General features: G+C 40.2%; 7 protein-coding genes across 7 annotated transcripts; 2 read left to right on the top strand and 5 right to left on the bottom strand.

Moving 5' to 3' along the window:
* Window positions 1-4485: 4485 nt before the first annotated feature.
* On the top strand, window positions 4486-5500 carry GCK72_005434 (uncharacterized protein; the record flags this gene model as incomplete). Its single annotated transcript, XM_003116752.2, has 3 exons — window positions 4486-4562; window positions 4612-4696; window positions 4742-5500. The coding sequence occupies 3 exons, from the start codon at window positions 4486-4488 to the stop codon at window positions 5498-5500; spliced, it is 921 nt and encodes a 306-aa protein (XP_003116800.2).
* GCK72_005433 (uncharacterized protein) lies at window positions 4598-5852 on the bottom strand (the record flags this gene model as incomplete). The annotated part of the gene is made up of 4 exons (XM_053725181.1): window positions 4598-4719; window positions 5049-5186; window positions 5229-5450; window positions 5789-5852. 4 exons carry the CDS (start codon window positions 5850-5852, stop codon window positions 4598-4600), a joined length of 546 nt encoding a protein of 181 aa, XP_053589375.1.
* A 64-nt stretch (window positions 5853-5916) lies between these two features.
* On the top strand, window positions 5917-6919 carry GCK72_005432 (uncharacterized protein; the record flags this gene model as incomplete). Its single annotated transcript, XM_053725180.1, has 2 exons — window positions 5917-5929; window positions 6324-6919. 2 exons carry the CDS (start codon window positions 5917-5919, stop codon window positions 6917-6919), a joined length of 609 nt encoding a protein of 202 aa, XP_053589374.1.
* Window positions 6310-7354, bottom strand: GCK72_005431 (uncharacterized protein; the record flags this gene model as incomplete). The annotated part of the gene is made up of 3 exons (XM_003117419.2): window positions 6310-7062; window positions 7110-7194; window positions 7272-7354. 3 exons carry the CDS (start codon window positions 7352-7354, stop codon window positions 6310-6312), a joined length of 921 nt encoding a protein of 306 aa, XP_003117467.2.
* A 6336-nt stretch (window positions 7355-13690) lies between these two features.
* GCK72_005430 (uncharacterized protein) lies at window positions 13691-14381 on the bottom strand (the record flags this gene model as incomplete). The annotated part of the gene is made up of 3 exons (XM_053725179.1): window positions 13691-13948; window positions 14040-14270; window positions 14313-14381. 3 exons carry the CDS (start codon window positions 14379-14381, stop codon window positions 13691-13693), a joined length of 558 nt encoding a protein of 185 aa, XP_053589373.1.
* Window positions 14382-15796: 1415 nt separating this feature from the next.
* On the bottom strand, window positions 15797-16802 carry GCK72_005429 (uncharacterized protein; the record flags this gene model as incomplete). The annotated part of the gene is made up of 2 exons (XM_053725178.1): window positions 15797-16555; window positions 16779-16802. The coding sequence occupies 2 exons, from the start codon at window positions 16800-16802 to the stop codon at window positions 15797-15799; spliced, it is 783 nt and encodes a 260-aa protein (XP_053589372.1).
* A 129-nt stretch (window positions 16803-16931) lies between these two features.
* Window positions 16932-18293, bottom strand: GCK72_005428 (uncharacterized protein; the record flags this gene model as incomplete). Its single annotated transcript, XM_003116954.1, has 4 exons — window positions 16932-17022; window positions 17331-17408; window positions 18027-18082; window positions 18225-18293. The coding sequence occupies 4 exons, from the start codon at window positions 18291-18293 to the stop codon at window positions 16932-16934; spliced, it is 294 nt and encodes a 97-aa protein (XP_003117002.1).
* Between the last annotated feature and the right edge of the window lie 916 nt (window positions 18294-19209).

The following is a 19209-nucleotide window of genomic DNA, read 5'->3' as shown; positions in this document are numbered from 1 at the left end:
AGAGGATTGTATTCGAAAAGGGAGGAAAAGAAACAGCTGGGAGGCATCATTGAATGGCAATCCGTCACCATTCGATTTATCACTTCTCGACCTAGTTTGAACCGAGAATGTGACATGCAATGAGTGAGACGATGGTGTTGTTTTATACTTTGCAAACATATATTGTTGAATAATAGTTTTTTTTTGTTTAGAGAACGGGGAAAGAGTATTTGAATAGAAGGTGAGATGGTCGGTTTGAGAAGAGAAAAGGTGCCGACAAATGTATTGTTTAGGTGTCTGAAAACATAGTCTAGATTGGTTATTTGTGGAAGAAAGTTTAGAAAAAAACAGGAAATAGTCATTTCACAAACTGTGAAACTACTGGGAACGAGTGATTTGTACTAGGGATCAGTGGGTTACGGTTACGGTTTAGTACCGAAGACAGTCGTAACCTCAATTCAACCAGAGGGTTCCGAAACCTAGATTCCTTAAAACTCTCTAACAGCTTGATCCAATATGATTCCCGTTGAATCCGAAAAGATGACCAATATGATAATCTTTTCGGGTGGAAAAAGCTCCAAAGGACCCTTTATTAGCATGAAAAAGAGTTTTTAGTGCATTCATTCCGAGCAGTTTCTCTTTTTCCTCTTTTCGTTCTTGTGATTTAGACCCCCTACTGCGAAAATGATTTGAATAGAAAATAGTCGGAGCAGCGGTCTTCGAGAAGGAGAAGTCGGGAGAGAGGGGAAGAAGTTGTCATGTTTGAAAGAAGGCAATTATTCAAAACGGATACATTTCGAAACTCGGGGAAAAAGATTAGAAGAAGAGAGGACATCAGAAGGAGTTGGTGGTGACTTCTCTACTGAGCAAGGTTATGAGTTGTCATTTGGAAGAAGAAGAACAGATTGTAGAGGAAAAAAAGAGACTCTTCTTTTATGTGACCGCCCTTATGTCTTTTGGTGACAACTGGGCGGAGAGGGGAGGTCTTGTCTTGACACGAAGGCGAGAAGGAACAGAGAGAGAGAAATGAATGAAGCGATTGATGATATGCGCGGATGCTGCAACCCTTGTGTTGTTCAGGGGGCTAACCTCATTCATTTCTATGACATGACAACTGATCAAAATCAAGAGAGAAAAAGGGTGATTGGAGAGTGAGAGAAATCACTTCGGATATGACAAATTGGTTTCGGGAAAATGAGATGAGAATATGGTATGAGGTGAGAGAAACGCCTTGTTGCGCAATAGTTTTGATTGAAATATGTACTGATGGATGGGCGTTTTGAAACCATTTTAAAATTCACCTACATTAATTCCAGAGTCATTTCGATTGTTTTTTTAAATTTAGATCCACAACGTCTCAAAGCTACAGTAAATTTTCCAAATTTCAAAAAAAAGCAAAAATTAGGGCTTAGGTATAAAAAATTGGAATATCTTGATGATATTTGGTGTCAAATTCAAAAATATCCTCTCGTTTTTCACAACAGAACCAACAGAACGCTGCCACATAAGCTTTCGGAATAATTTTCCAACTTTACGAAAGTGCACTCCACTTCCAAATCAAGTGTCAAAACATTCAGCATCTGCTTCTCTTTTTCTTATCATTCCTGAGAATCTTGAACGTATTGGGGGCAGTGAAGAAGTCGAAAAGAAGTAGAAGAGACGTGACGAGGTTTAACTACGATTAGGAGCCGTCAAAATATGGAAACATCAGATGGGTGGCCGATATCGAAGAGGAAAATCAAGAGAGTTTTCGGGAGTTGTTGTGACAACAATATTTTGGATGGGTACGATTTGGGAAAAGTTGGGTTTACGTTTGATATTAGTCGAAGATTTGAAGTAAAGTCGAGATGAAGAAGGTTGTGATTTTGAGATTATTAAAAATGAGACAACAACAAGGCAGTTTTGAAAACATTTGAAAAATCGTAGAGAGTGTGAAAACCAAGAATGGATTGACTTTTTAGATGAAAAAGGAAGAATATTCCGATTGTTTCCAGGTGCTCGAATCTTTTGAAATGTAACACAGTTCACAAATTTTTCGAATCAAAATTCGATTCTGTTGAAAAAGAGCAGCGATGAATTGCGACGAACGGCAAACTTAAGAGTCATTCAGGGACCACACGAAAGAATTTGAATGTGTTCACTGATGCCAATCTTTATGGGACATCCCCACCACTATAGACGATCCGGACGGATCATGACAGGAAGAAAAAGAGAGAGAGGAGAGGATGTAGCAAAGCCACGAACGACTGATTTGCATAAGCAAACAAAAAAAGAAAAATTGGAATGACGGATACGGTTTGGAACAAACAAAACACCTTGTCACGGCTTTCCGATTTTTCTATTTTCTGATTTTTCTGACTGGGCGGTGGCAAAAAAAGAAGAAAAATCAGAGAAGGGGCAACAGAAGTCATAATTCCAGTGGTACATAGAGTGAGTCGTGTCATTTTATGACTTGTTTTAATACACAACCAGCTGCCCCTTCACCGCAATCCACGACTGGACCAACTATGTTTTTTTCTGAATATCGATGAAAATAGTAGTCGTTGGAGTAGGACACACATTCAGAAAAACAATGAAATCTTCATTAGATATTTCGAAATTATTCGGGATGGACAGGGATAAAAAATGAGATGAAAAAGTATAGTTTATAGGAATTTCAAGTGGTTTTTATTTGAGAAAGAAGGCGGAGATTTGGAGGAGTTTTTGGAGACGGAGAATGAGAATTTCAGGAGGGAAAAAACGATTTAATTTGAAATACAATAGGAAAACTGAGCTGTTTCTTACAGTATGTTCCAGAAGGACATCCGGACAATCTAGGTGCTGATTCGTCAATTCGAGAAGCCAAAATAGAAAATCTAGCTGTTTTTGTAATTTAGGTTCAGGATTTCAGAGTGATTGAGAAAGAGTTCATAGACTATTTTGAATCAGATCCCGGAATTCAAAGCAGGGTCAACTCACTCAGCCCAATCATACTCCATAATATCTGAGCCGGTATCACAAATCTACTCGAAATTTGTCTGTCGTTTGCATAGGGCATATTTCATTTCGACAAAAAAGTGGGTCCCCAAGGAATTAAATGACAAAAAACCGAAATCTAACACAAAAAAAAACAACGGGTGGCCTTGAAATGAAACAATGTATTTGGTGGTGCCACAGACCAGAAAGAGGAGGTTTATGCTCTTTGGCTCCACACGAAACACATCAAAAAGGGTTAGCCGCTGAAATATGGAAATAAGGAATGTGACATTTGTGGGAAGAAGAAGAGGAAGAAAACGAGAGAAAGCATGCGGTTGCATGGTAGACTTCATTGAAATGCGTGCGAGAAAAGAGCGCATCACAATGAGACTGACGAAGAATGAACGACGGACGAGTTGAAGACAGGAAACGTTTTGGACTCTTCCGACGACTGATGGAAGGAAAGTGGGTCAACATCAAACCAAGTGGGTACGTTTTTAGGAAACATTTCGATAGAAAGGTTTCGGATACTGGAATAACAAATTTCAGGAACACGGACCCCGAAATAATGAAGACAGTTTGGATGAATGAAGACGGAGCAACTTTTTGGGATCGAGTGGTCAGAAACAATTTCTTCTATGCTGAGTTCTTCTGAAACGTTTGTTGTTCTAATCCAGATTTCTGTTGATGTCGGAGCAATTATTTATCCCGGGTTTCACCGAAATTTCGATCACAAACTGAACCTTTCCGTTGTTCACAAACACAGTCTTAACCAAATGCAAACCTGAAACTTTGGTAAAAACTTTCTCAGATATTTTTTCCTGAGTTTTCTTTTTCTAATAAAACTTTTAGAAGCATGAATTTCACATGGTGACGTCAGTTTTGTGCTTTCCAGAAAAAACCGGTCATGTATTACAAGTAGAACAACCTGTCGTAGTTACTGATTTCATTCCGTCAGACCTTCAAAGAATGGGCTCCCTCCACTAAAAGCCTGTGAGCATCTTGAAGAAGAGGGTCAAAAAATATTGTTGTTCTGTGATTGAAACCTATCGCATCAACAATTTGAACGTAAATTCGTATCATTTTTGGTCATCAGACAGAACCATAAAATGAGAACGTGTCAAGTGATTCTCGAGAATCGAAACTGACCTTTTCTTACAGTTTAACTTTTACTTTTCTTCATCCCAAACTTCTCCTTCCTCTCCTTTTTCTGTCTTATCACTGATTCGATCAACAAAACCAAAGCTTCCCAAAAAAAGTTTTTCGCTTTCTCTTCCGCCTTCTTGTCTTCTTCTTCTGCTTCTTTGTTGTTTTTTTTCCTGCAATATTTTCTTTCTCTAATCGCCCCCCTTCCCAACACACTCCATCATCGCGCACTTCTCCACAAAACTGTAAGTTACACAATTTGGTGGAAACCAAGAAACGAGAGATACTGATAAAAAGTATTGTAGACTAGAAGAGACGCAGGTCATTGTGATTTTGTAAACTTCTTCTGGAAATGCGGTATAAAAGGACAGTCGTTGACTGGGGAAAGGCACGCAGCATCGAATCATGGAAGACAAAAGAAGACTTGTTGAGAAGGAAGTCGAGAGCTTCCGCTCAATCGCCTTCGTCGGCATCTCCGTTACGTAAGTTACATAGTTTTCCATTGATTTTCTGAAAATCAATCCGTTCCAGCATCGCTGCCGCCATGATCGCTGTGATCGCAATTCCAGCCTTCTACAGCTACGTGCAGCACGTTCAGTCCAAGCTCGACTCCGAGGTAATCACTATTTGTAAATTCATCTGAAATATTTGAGTTTTCCAGGTTGACTTCTGCAAACACCGCTCACTCAGCCTTCACAACCAATACGAAGTCGTCGAAGAGTTCACTGGAGTCCCATCTAAATTCGTCGTCAAACGTGAAGCCCACCGTGGAATGAGCAAGAGACGTGTTGCCCGTAGAAAAGCCATCAGAAGACGTCAAGCTGAATGCTGCTCTTGCGGAGTTGGAGCCGCTGGACCACAAGGACCCCCAGGACGTCCAGGAAACGACGGACATGATGGACCAGCTGGAAACCCAGGATCACCAGGACAAGATGGATCTGATAACTACGAGCACCAACAAAACAGACAATTCTGCTTCGAGTGCGCTGAGGCTCCAGCCGGACCACCAGGACAACCAGGACAACCAGGAGCTCCAGGAAACGATGGACGTCCAGGACAAAGCGGAGGAGCTGCTATTCCAGGACCACCAGGACCCCCAGGACCATCTGGACAACCAGGTCAAGATGGAAACCCAGGACAAGACGGACAGCCAGGACAACCAGGAGAGAGTCGTGAAGTTCCAGGAGCTCCAGGACCAGCCGGACAACCAGGATCCCAAGGAGAGCCAGGACCAGCTGGGCCAGACGGAAGACCAGGACAACCAGGACAAGCTGGACAGCCAGGAGGACCAGGAGAGGCTGGAAGCGATGGACAACCAGGACAGCCAGGACAAGCAGGAGATGATGGAGAGGATGGAGACTCTGGATCATCTGGATCTTGCGATCACTGCCCACCACCAAGAACTGCTCCAGGATATTAGATTCATTTCTTTCCATTTTTGTCTTTCATTCTTTTCGATAAGAGAGTATCTCATGACTGAAAGTAGTTGAAAAACACGGACAAATAAAACTGTTCAAGTAGAATTATTCATTTTGTTTTGATCTGAATAATTGCAAAATGCATTCTCGAGGCTGAGTTAAAAAAGATGTTTTGAAAGAAATCGGTTTCTGATCGAAACCAATTAATATATTCCGAGAGTTCACATAATTCACATAATTCACATATCCACCAAAAAACCAACAAACTATTCGGAACACCATTCCATTACCATTCCCAAATCCTCCCGTTTCCCTCATTTCCAACTGAAACCGGTCGACGCGTGGGTATCTCATGATGACTTTTTGGTGTCGTTTACTTCACCTACCCTGTCACTATTACCCTCCGTCTGCTTGAATCATGTACCTAATAGGTGTGTGTGTACATTTGAAGGGGATTTTGATATCTTCTACAACAAACTGATTGTCTTATAAAGGGAGGGAAACGGAGGAATACGTGTTTTTATGACGAGACAAGTTGTCATGTGAAACAAATTAGGGGCGGTCTCTGGTTATCTCATTCACTAAATTTCTTGTATTTTGAAGATTTTTTTTGGAGATTTCGTTAATACATTTAACGAATTTACAGAATTGTTCTGGTTCTTTTCCAGGTTAAACTGTCTTTCTAAACAAAGAAAAGTCAAGAGAAATTGAATGATATAGAGTAATTTATTCTGAGAATCATGGTGATTGAGACGAAAACAAAACGAAAGAACACAGAAAATATACATAAATGTAGTCATAAAACAACATTCTAATATCCTGGAGCGGTTCTTGGTGGTGGGCAGTGGTCGCAGCCTCCTCCTGCTCCTGGCTCTCCAGCTGGTCCTTGCTCTCCGGCGGCTCCTGGTTGTCCAGCGGCTCCATCGGATCCGGCGTCTCCGGCTGGTCCTTGTGGTCCGTCTTGTCCTGGTTGTCCAGCGGCTCCTGGTTGTCCATCGGCTCCTGGGGCTCCTGGGGCTCCGGCTGGTCCTGGTGGTCCAGCTGGGACGGCGACCTCCTCGACGACTCCTGGGGCTCCATCTTGTCCAGCAGATCCTGGTTGTCCATCTGGTCCAGCTGGTCCTGGGGCTCCTGGGGCTCCAGCGGCTCCGGCGTTTCCAGGGGCTCCTGGTTGTCCGTCGGCTCCAGCGTTTCCTGGGGCTCCCTTTGGTCCGGCGTTTCCGGCTGGTCCTGGTGGTCCGGCTGGGCAATCGAAGCAGAAGTCAGCCTCAGATGGAGTGGCCTCTGGATCAGCATCAGCTCCTGGTTGTCCGTCTGGTCCAGAGAGTCCGTCCTTTCCGTCTTGTCCGTCAGTTCCTGGTGGTCCTGGTGGTCCAGCGGCTCCAGTCTTGCATGAGCAGCATGATCCTCCAGATGATTGAGTAGTAGCTTGAACAGCGGCATCAGCAGGTGCGTCGTATCCAGCTTGACGCTTAACGATGAGCTTTCCACGGACTCCCTTCAATTGTTGCATACGCTCGTATTGGTCGAAGAGACCGTTGGTACGATGTTTGCAGAAGTCAACCTAAAAAGAGAATTAGAAGAAAGAAAGATAGGGATTTGAATGGTTACCTCGGTTTGGAGGGTGGATTGAACATGTTGCATGTAGTTGTACAACAATGGGATAGCAATGATGGCGGTCAAAGTGGCAATGGTACTAGAAAATTAAAAATGAACATGAGAAAATACATATCGAATTGAAGTAAAATATAGAAATTAAAATAAAATGAATACCTGATGCAAATGCCGAAGAAGGCGACCTTGCGGAGGGACTCGGCCTCTACCCAAAGCTTCTTCTCGTTATCGGTAGAAGACATGGCGAATGCTGCTGATTTACCTGCCATCCCTCACGCACTTTTATACACTTGCCTCCTCTCATGCTGCCAAAACAAAGCAGATCGGCAGCAAAAAAACGACAGGCGCGGAGGGAAACCACGCCTCCGATGAGAGATACAGGGTTGCTGTGATGGGAAATGAAGAGGGAGAGAGAGATTGGAAGAGGAGAAGGGGAGGGCTGAAAATGAGTTGATGAGTAGATACAGATCGCCTTTTCCGAGTAATCAAGGTCGTTTTTTGAATAGGTAGCGGCGAAAAGATTTGTAACTGTTCGATGAGCTGAATGGCATAGAAAGTGAAAGGACAACGAGTAAGATATGATCTTTGTGAAGGCGAAATGAGGAAGTTGTTTTCCGGTGAACTTTGACTATTTCAATTTTTGATACGTAAAATATACAGTTTTTCAACTGAAATTTGAAGAAGAGTTGTTGGTGTTCCAAAATAAAGTGTTCCAAATGCATCGTTCATCTAATTGGAAACGAGGTTGTGTCACGATGCTCTGAAATGCTCAAAAATCTGGAGTTTGTATAGTGACCTCGTGGTTCGAATTAGAAGATTTTGCGATATCTTATCATATCGTATCACTTCCTCGTCCAACAGGAATATCCCCAGTATTTATTATGTTCGAAAGTGTATCTAGACTAGAAAATTAGAAGAGAAGAAATCAAGTAGAACTTTCGGAAGTTACTAGTCTAATGTCAGACGCATTGATATTTCAAACGGATTTCAGATCCTCATATTCGTAGTGTTTCTGATATGCCCTCATATGGAGGGAGCTCTAAACAGTATCGAGCCATGTTTTTGGCAGGTCTTTTCCCTATTTGAGTTTCTTCTGATGAAAAACTACCTGGAACATGTGAATGTGTAGTCTTGCCCTCGCTAAAGTGGATGTTGGAGCATTACTCTGAAATTCCTAGCTCCATTTTATATTTATTGTTGACTGAATCGAATCAGTAAATTTCAGTTCTCAAGGGTTCTAACTCATCGACAGATTTAATCAGTTTCCCAGTTTGTTTCTCAGAAATCACTTACAGAAAAGTTTATTATTCCCCACAACCGAAGATTCCTTCAATACGATCAAATCCTACTAATTCGATTTATAGTTTCGTTTGCAGAAGGACAGAAAAGACGAAAGATTTCAACTAATTCGTTGCAGAATCATAATATAAAATCCCATCACTTCTCTTCATTCATCGTCATCTTTCAAGGATTTCCCGTAGAAGCACACACACATTTCGAACGATTTCGACAATGAGGTATCCGACTGTTTGTAATGTAAACAGGCCGTCATAATCATAAAGTTGTCTTCTACTCCTTCTCTTATGAACCCTCCACCACGTTTTCTTCTTCATCATTTCAGTCTACTCCAGATTCAATGCATACCAATACTCAAACTATGTTATCACCTCATTTTGTTCTTTTCTCCATTTCAAATGTTGCGTATTCAATTAGAGGAAGTGATGAAGATCTGCGGAAGGCGATAAGTCTATCCCCAAAAAAACTTAACACTCACGTCCAATACACGGACGGTACGGACGGTGCGATCAAGAAAGAAAAAAGAGAAGCCTCTTTCGGCAACTAGAGATATCATCTGCGAGACACTTCTCCTTCTTTCTTTTTTGCTTCTTCTCCTTCTTCTTGTCGCAGTTTTTCAGACGGTGTAATCTATGCGTATTACGTCGTCGCTCGTTTTTACCTGGGGCCATCAAGAAGAATGAAGAAACAGTTTTATGACAATTTCAATGGCAACTGTTTTGACACCCGTTTTAATGATGAATACAGAATAGTTGAAAAGAATAAAGAAGCCTACCGGCTAAAGGTCATATTCACCGCCACATGAGGTTAATAAATGCAAAAAACGAGAAATTGGAAAGAAGAGAAAATGAGAAGCTTCATGGGGATTCCCTTTTGAAATAGAGAAGGCCTGGATTCTATCTAAATCAGAAGTTCAGAAGTCAACTTGAAGAACGAGGGATGCGTTCTGAAAATAGCTTATCTGATGGAACTCAAAGCTTGGAAGCACACTATAGACCGAGCTGACTAGGAATTGTTTTCATCTTGTTTTGTGTTAAAAGTTCGAGTAATCCTCTCAATAATTCTGAAATGTATTCATACTTGATTATAGTTTGTTTATTTACAACACCTCCTCTCTATAAACATCCAGATCACTATACAACAACTTGATTGTAAACGACTAATGTCCATTCGTCTTGTTCCAATTGAAGATAGGTGATAAAGCATGGCTAAAAAGTTTTCGATGTTATAATGTGTCTGAGGGGAGAAAGTTTTGAAGGTTAACAGGTTGTAACAGAAAAGGAGATATCATTGTTTCAATGATGAATACAAAAGAGTGGGGACTGAGTCTGAAAAAAAAAACAAGTATTAGGTTGAGATCGCTTACCAGTATGACTATTTGCGTAAGCTAGATCTATAAAAAGAGAGGGTATTCACACTTTCCAAATTAATTGCTTCTGATCTCTGTTATAACATTTATGTGAATAGTTGTGAAGATTCCAGAGTGTCTTTGAAGGTTTTGAGATGGAGCAATTGAACAACTGAATTTTCAGATTTTCTCGTGTGATCGCATTTCCTGATTGGAGAGAAAATGCTTTCAGCCTTGCAAAAATGAGTCAAATCTTTTGACACAATACTATGAAAATATGAATATCCATTTCCAGGTTACTGTAGAAGTACAAATCCAAACTTGTGAATGCATCTGAAATCATCAAATCCTCTTCATACAGACGATGAAAGTGTTCAAACTACCGTACCCCCAGTATTGTCTTTTCTAATTGACATAATTCGTTAATAATCACTTGTAATAAATCTCATAATCACTGATAATCATATCTATATGTATGCCATTTATAAAACACCTGCTTCTTCTGCTTCAATTCGATTACATCAATGTTTATCCTACAAATTGCCTAATCCTTCTCTATTTCTCATCTGAACACCTGGTTTCGAACATGTCTCTCCAACCGTCTTCTCCACGGAAACAAGCGTCATATCAGATATTCGATCGCATTTCAGTTTTCCTCTTTTTCTCATTTTCCTCCATTTTATATGTTGCAGATATAAACAAAAAGAAACACGGAAAATCTTTGATGATTTGTTGTTGACCACTTTGAGAGAGGGACAAAATGACCTTCGACAGGCGGCTCCATTTGTCAGATTGTCAACGAAATTCCGATGAAGATGGTAATCTTTTCGAGAAGAAGAGAAAAGAAAAACCACTTTTTTCGCTTTCGGTCGGAGCCATTGCCACCTTGTGATGAGATTTCAATCGTAGATACCACTCGAAATTTACTACGTTTCTCTCACTTTCGGTTGGTAGCCTCAAGGACGAAATATCATTTATTTCTTCCCTTTTTCACCGATTTCATGCTTCGATTGTAAACAAATTCGGTGTGAAAAAAGAGGAGGAAGAGGGCTGTGGAGAATATGAAGGAGGTAGACAACACAGTGATAACTGATAAAATATTATAATTTGGGCAAAGAGGACGTGTCTAGTCAATTCAAGGATGATGGGTTGACCATGACAGGGTACAGTTTTATACTTTTTCTATTGAAGCCTCAAATAAGCGAAGGCCCGCGATTGGGGGTGAACGGAAGGTGTTTTTGAAAGTCACTCTACTGGAACTTTCGTTTTATTGGATTTTCAAGGGTGCAAAAGTTACAAGACAGTTTGGGGATACGACTACAGTAACATGTTTTTCCAATATTCTGAAACAGAGAAAACAAATTTCATCTGACAAAGCACAATGTGAAACTTTAGAAAGCTGAAACGTTATCCAGAAGCAAGTCTGTTGAAAAAACGGTTGCTGCAACAAATTAAACACGAAAACTTAAATCAGATCTGCTTCCAAAAGTCTCAGATTTTTTTGGAAAAGATAACTGCGTTGGACAACCTTCTTATGAATATTCTTAGGGACCAACTTGAAAAAACTTGTTCTATGAAATTAAAGATCCGATATCTGAATTTCAGAAGAACAAAAAATAATAAAATATTACAACAGAGTAACCTGTTCCGATTTTTCCCAATATTTTTCTGTCCTATTCGACCGACAAGCACTTGTTTTATTGGTCATCAAAAAGCTAGATCAAGCTGTCTGATTGGAAGAAAATACTGGTTTTTGTAGCAAATTTTCAATTGGAGCACTAATAAATGTTGTTTTTTTAAGAATGTTATTTTCAGGTAAAGAAACAATTTGTGATCGTGAAAAATAAAGGAATTGAAATGGGAAGATGGAGAATGAAAGTGCCTGAAAAAATTTATTATTAATTAAGAAAATCGGGATCATAAGATACTCCAAGAACAATTCCAGATATACTTATCTATGAAAATATTTTAAATTTAGTTACAGATAGTTACAGTAAGCTACTAATCAGATATATTTTATAACAACGTTAGCAAATTTTTATTGTTTTTTCTGCTTTTTTGGTTTTCAAATAATACTGCGTTCCGTACCTATATTCCGGGACTATACATTTTATGTTTTATTCTTATAACCTAATGCAAATTAATTCATCGAAACAGCGAATTATTCAAAAGAAAACATAGTTTATAAGTATTTATTGGTTGTTTTCCTTCAGATTTTTTAAAAAGTTAAGTAAAATTTCCTGATCAACAGCTTCGAGTAAAAACAACGTTTCAAAATAATTTTAAAGCCACTAATATTAGTACTAATCCTAGTAGACTATCAATGACACGAAAAATGTTATTTGAAACTCGCGCCAAAATGGAAAATGCAAGCGCGCCCTATGGTGAACACTTGACAGAAATTTTTTGAAAGCAAAATTTTATTTTTCGAAACGAATTTCTGTTGAATTGAACTGTTTTTGCAGTTTTTTCTTTCGTTTTTATCGATTTTCCGATAATATTCTTCTTCGTGAACAAGAGTTCATTAAGGAAATGTCGTCGAGTCGTTCTCCTTCGCCCGACTCTCCCCCAGCGGCTACAAACGAAGAAAAAGATGAAGCGGCAACAGAGCAGGTATAGAGTTGTTCATTTTTCTTTCTTATAAAGTTGTTTTTTAGCCAGATTCTCCAAAATCAGGCAGTGAGAAAAGCCGCTCAGCTTCACCCAGAGAATCTCGTGAAAGTAGTCCAGAGGTGAGTTAATCTGCGAAAAAGTACAGAACCTGAAAATCTTTTTTACAGTCGAAGAGATCTGGGAAAAGTGATGACGAGGACGATGACAAACAACCAGCTACACCTCCGAGTGACAGAAGTCGGGAGGCTTCACCGGAACCGAAAAGGCACAGGTAATTTGACTCATTGATTTAATAAATGATGAAAAATTTTTTAAAGAGAATCCCGGTCTAGTTCTCCTTCTCGCTCTCCAGCTCCGGCTCGACAGAGATCTCCGATCCGGCAGAAGTCTCCAGTTCGACGAAGATCTCCTGCTCGAGATAAATCACCCGAACCAGCTCCAAAACCATCGGACGAGAAAAAGAAAAATGATCCAAAAGATCTTTTACGGACAAGAACAGGAGGTGCTTACATTCCTCCCGCCAAATTGCGGTTAATGCAGCAGCAGATTACTGACAAGTCGAGTGAACAGTATCAACGTATGAATTGGGAAAGAATGAAGAAGAAAATTCACGGATTGGTTAACAGAGTAAATTCCAAAAATCTTGTACAAATTGTGAGAGAGTTGCTCCAAGAGAACGTTATTCGTTCAAAGTAAGTTGAAGTTGTGGTTGATTTGATTTAATTATTTTTAATTTTTAGAGGACTTCTTTGTCGTGACATTATTCAAGCTCAAGCATTTTCTCCAGGATTTTCTAATGTTTACGCTGCACTTGTCGCTGTGATCAATTCGAAATTCCCACATGTCGGAGAGCTGTTACTGCGTCGTCTCATTGTTCAGTTCAAGAGAAGTTTCCGCAGAAATGACAGAGGTGTTACTGTTAATGTAATTAAATTCATTGCTCACTTAATCAATCAGCAAGTAGCTCACGAAGTGCTCGCTCTTGAGATTATGATTCTGATGCTCGAGGAGCCAACTGATGATTCTGTCGAAGTGGCTATCGCGTTCTTGAAAGAATGTGGAGCTAAGTTGATGGAGGTAAATAGTTCACTTATTTTATTTGTCACGCTGGAGTATTTTTCAGATTGCTCCCGCAGCTCTCAATAGTGTCTTCGACCGTCTTCGTGCTATTTTAATGGAAACTGAGAGATCGGAGATCGCGTTGGATCGTCGTATTCAGTACATGATTGAAACTGCGATGCAGATCAGAAAGGACAAATTTGCGGTGAGAAAATTAAAATAAATAATGATTTATTTAATAAGCAATACCTAAAGTTATTAATTATGTTAACTTCTTTCTCATAGTCTTCTTATTCAAAAATTTGGAAAATTTCTGATATTCTCTTTCGGAAAGTTGGAACTCGACGAGACCTTCAGGCTTCTCTTGTTTTCCGGCCGCATCTCCTTGTCTTGCTTGTCTTCTTTGAGGAGAAAGAATCGCAGTTAGTTCTGCAATCGACTCAGTGACTGGTTTGTTTCCAACCGGGTGCACAAATCGACGAATTTTCGCAAAGTCTGTTTCCGTTGCAATTAGTGAGACCTTAAAAATTTTGTGTACTGCACTTAATGGTCAACAGAAATTAAGAACTTCTAATAAAATAAAATTCATAGTTCAGTTTCAGTGAACTCACATTATGCGGAGCTGGAGTGTCCAAAATCTCCTGTAACTTCACGAGTCGAGCATTTTTGATATCACTGGAAACAGAATTATCAGCAAGATTTGCTTGTAAAAGTACAATATTTCTTCCGAGAACCCACTTGTTGACTTTCTCGATCTTCTGCTTTTCAGTTCGATGACGATGAAGTAGCCAATTGTAGTAGTTGATTTGTTTCAAATCTTTTCGATATTGCGCATCAGGATCCTATAAAAAGATAATGAGATAATCTCGACCATTTGCACTTACCGCTTGATCCGAAAGGACACTGACAGCTAAAAGAACGAGAAGAACGAGAGCGTAGTGGACATTCATCATCACGCAATACTGACCGATGGTCGTCTTGGTATCGCCTTACGACGTATTGTATACTCGTGAAGATGGCAATTGAGGGCAGTCCGCGCACGCATCCATAAGCATAATCCTTGTTGGAAAATCTTGTTCCTCCCACTTCTTTTGCTACCCTCCCCCATCTCCATTTCACCGATTCGCTAATTGAATGGCGTTGTCAGCTGGTACTGCTGCCAAAAGAAGCTTGGATGTGTTTATAAAAATGCGCACAGCGTCATCCGCTATTAGGCAACAATGATGAAGAATAATTGCAGGCGTATCCGGCGGTCATCGAAGACTTGGATTTGATCGAAGAAGAAGATCAGATCATCCATACACTTAACTTGGAAGATGCTGTTGATCCAGAGAACGGACTCAGTGAGTCTCCCTCTACTGAAGCAGAAATAATAATTCAATTCTTTCAGATGTGTTCAAACTAGATCCAGAATTCGAAAAGAATGAAAACGTCTATGAAGAGATCCGCAAAGAAATCATCGGAGATGCAGATATATCTGAAGGTGAAGAGGAGGAATCGGAAGATGAAGACGATGAAAGTGACGTGGAGGAAGCTCCGAAGAAGACAACAGAGATTATTGATAACACTGATCAAAATCTTACTGCTTTCAGAAGGTAAAAAACAAGTTTCTCTAAAAAATCTAAACGAATTTCATTTCAGAGAAGTCTACTTGACACTTCAATCATCGCTCGACTACCAAGAAGCTGCTCACAAACTTCTCAAAATGAAAATTCCTGATAATCTTCAGGTATTTCCGATTTACAAAATCCAGACTTATGAGTGAATGATTTCAGAATGAGCTGTGTGCTATGCTTGTCGATTGCTGTGCCCAACAACGTACATATGAACGTTTCTATGGAATGCTCGTTGAGCGTTTCTGTCGCCTCCGTTTGGAATATCAACAATGTTTCGAAAAACTGTGCCAAGACACATACGCCACAGTTCACAGAATCGACATCACTAAACTGAGAAACTTGGCTCGTCTCGTGGCACATCTTCTTTCTACTGATGCTATCGACTGGAAAATTATGGCGGATGTAAAGATGACTGAAGAGGACACGACATCTGCTGGAAGAATTTACATCAAATACATTTTCATGGAACTTGTCGAAGCAATGGGGATGTTAAAACTTCATTCCAGAGTGACTGATCCGTAAGTTTCTTTTCATACCCATTTTCAGTATGTATCTTCTATTTTCAGAACTCTCGCTCACTGCTTTACTGGTTTGTTCCCACGCACTGATCCAAATAGTGCCAGATTTTCCATCAACTTCTTCACAATGATTGGTCTAGGAGGATTGACGTAAGTTCATTGACCTTATTGTTGTCGTCACAATAACTGTTTTGTTTTCCAGACTTGAACTTCGCGAATGGCTAGCCAAAGGTCTTAAGAAAAAGAAAGGAATGCTGGACGAGCTGAAGGCAGCACAGAGTAGCTCGGACTCATCTTCAGATTCTTCAGATTCATCTGACTCGTCGGACTCCTCTGATTCTGAAGACAGCTCTTCTGATTCATCTGATTCATCATCTGAATCTGACTCCTCCGTTGAGCCACCCAAAAAGAAGAAGAAAAAGAGTGATGAAGGATCAAAGAAGAATCAGAAGGAGAAAAGCTCCGATCATCATGCGAAACGAGGAGATGATAAAGCTGAGAGACGTAAGGACGAGAGAGAAGTAAAAAGTAAATCTGAGGAAAGACGCCGGGATCGAAGCGTTGAGAAGAAGGATTCACGTAGAGATCGTCGGAACTCTGGAGAAGATCGTCGTGATCGTGGCCATCGAGATCGTAGCAAGGAACCTGAAGATCGTGGAGACAAACGTCGTCATCGTCATGATTCAGATTATGACCGTCGTGAGCGAAAAAGCCGTGATCGTCGTGATGACCGAGATGACTCCACCGACAAACGTCGTCAACGTCGAGATTCTGATGACGAACGCCGTGAACGTAAAGATCGTGGCCGTAGAGACCGCAGTGAAGAGAGAGGAAGTCGTCGTGATAAGAAGGAAAGAAGTAGAAGTCGTGATCGTCGTGACCGAAGCAGAAGCCGTGACAAGGTAGAGAGAAGAAGGTACGATGATGATCGTCGTCGCGAGGAGAAAGTTGGATCAGATGACCGTCGCCGTCGTCACTAATCTTTTGATCGTTCTTTATTTTTATTTATTTGATTGATCTTTTGTTTCAAATCTTTTCTGTTTAAAAAAACATTTCCTGATACATAAACTCGCTTGGGGGCTTCTATGAAGTGTTCAAAACGTATCGCACGATTGTTTTTAATAGTTCACAAAATACGCAATTTTATTTTTCTTCTCGCTTTCATTTCACAATGTCGGCACTAATCAGTTTGGTGGCAAATGAAATAAGAACACACACATTGCAACAACGTTCTATTCATTTAAGAATAGTGGATAGACGGGGTGAGATGGAATAAAAACATAAATAAAAAGAGAAATTAATGGTGAGAGAGAGACACAAAAGAGATGAGGGAGGAGGAGGGAAAAACTAAAAAAGGAAGAAGAAATTATTAAGCAAACGACGAGAATTGTCCTCTCTTGGCGAATGCGAATCCGTACGGAGAGGCACGTTTGGCAAAAGCGAATGTTCTGTATGGAGATCTGAAAATGAGAATATTTTGAATCTTTTTGGAATAGTTCTCACAAAAAGAAGACCTCCAAAACTAATGAATTCAGAAGGGCTAGTCTAGACTCAATAGGTAGAATACCAGGTATTTTGATACTATTGAGATCTTATTACTATTCAAATGAATTACAGTAGCCACTTTTCTTCCAAAAGAAGAGAAACGTGACGAATGAAAACTATTCCTGAAATTTTTGTTCCTAATTATCTAAATTCCGATCAGTTCCATCCTGCACGTCACCTCTGAATCCCTGACGTCAACCTATCCCTTCTTCAGATCTCTTACCTCTTTGCGAATCCGTATCTTGCACGTTTCTCAAGGAATTCGAGATCTTCGTCACTACGTTTTGCGAATGCGAAGGCCCTGTAATTATGCAGATTTATTACGAATTTTTAATTCATCGTTTAACTTCTTTCCCGCGAATATTTGTTTATTTGCACTGACTTTAATCTGGGAGTATCCTACTTTTCAATTGAGAGAGAATCCCCTTTTTTAATGCGGAATCCGATTCCCAATTGGACCATTAAAGTCTGGAAAACTACTGCTGAATTTATCTTTTTGGAAACGAGAGTGGACAACTGAAGTTGTTTTGGTTTAGAGAAGGAAGGAGAGAGTAGATTAGAATATTATGATTGTTGAAAATTTACGAGCGTGTTTTTGGAAAGAAAAGTCGTCTCGAATCAGAAATTCAGAAATCGTCAGAGAATCTTGGACAAGTTGGATCAAAACACGTCCGTGTTGAGTGAGGAGAGTCGAAAATTAGCAAATCAGATAGACTACTGTAGCAGTTTTCCTTTGAGACTAGAATATTACTGTAGGGTTACGGTAGGTTGTCTATTTATCCTATTACGGTTTCCTGGTTACTGATTCCGGCAGCCACCTGTTCCCCCTAATCTTCAAACCTCATCCCATCTTATTTTCAGAATCTGAACGATCAGAAGTAACTCAATATCTCCTCCTTCAGACATCCTGTTTACTAACCTGTATGGTGAGCGTTTGTCGACGACTCCTTCCACTTCACCAGCATTGTCAGCGTGCTGAAAATCAAAAAACAAATAGAATGAGAACACAAATCGAGTAAATCCACTTGAGTCAATCGAATGATTCCGCTTGTAAGAGATATGTGTTCCGTGTTTTTCCCTCTCCCACTATACATATCTTTTCTTCTGAGTCACTTACCAATTGTGCTGAAATGCAAAGAACGAGGAACGAGAGGAAGCAGACAATCGAGTAGACGTTGGCGTTCATCGCGAGGACGAGATGGGTACCCACTGAAATGAAGAAAAAACTAGAGAGACAAGGATTGAATGGATAGAAAAATCGGAATGAATGAAGAAGTCTCCGTTACTCTCGGAGCATCTCCATGCTCCGCCCCCTTTATGATGCCCCGAGGCGCTAGAAAAGGGGCGGAGCATCGAGGAGACTTGCTAGGTGTCACGCAAACGGAAACCCTCCTACTGCTATCATTAGAAGGATGCTACAGAAAGATTTTAAGGACCTTTGCGAAGAGAATGACGTGCGAAAACGGAAGGTGCCGATGCAGCTGCGGCTCCTCGTGAGGTGACGACGGAAGATGGGATTCAGATTCAGATGACGTGGCAAACAACAGGAGTTGATTAGAAGAAGGAGAAGCGGAAAGAAGACGTGTGCATAATTGATTGCGATGCGAAGTTAGAAATATAAAAAACAATGTAATAAAGAAATGAACAAAGCGCTCGTTCGTTGAGATGTCTGATCGGAATGATGTCTTTTAAACTATGAGAACGTGTGAGAATAATAAGGAGAAGAAGGAAAAGAAAGAGTTCGGTGAGAAAATGTCAGAGGAAGGAGAGTATACGGGAAACCAAACTTTGTTCCTTGTAAGTTCTTTTCAAAGATCCACGATTTTTAATTGTCTCTCTCGATACAACTTCCTCGGACAAATCATATGAAATTGAGATGAATTCAAAATATTGACAGGATACGAACATCCAACAGACATGAAATGACACTTTTCCAGACTAAAATTTAGCAGATTCTGCTAAAGTATAGCGAAGAATCTTGGAAATTCACTTTTACCATTCAGCTCTGTAGGATACAATTTAAAATTCAAAGAACTTGGACTAGCTGGATATTATTACTTTTTTCGGGCACAACTCTTTTGTTGAGTTATTACTGGTGGAAC

The sequence above is a fragment of the Caenorhabditis remanei genome, chromosome II (assembly GCF_010183535.1).
Source record: "Caenorhabditis remanei strain PX506 chromosome II, whole genome shotgun sequence".
Lineage (NCBI taxonomy): Eukaryota > Metazoa > Nematoda > Chromadorea > Rhabditida > Rhabditidae > Caenorhabditis > Caenorhabditis remanei.
Note: the sequence above shows the minus strand (reverse complement) of the source record. Positions and strands in the feature narration are given on the sequence as shown.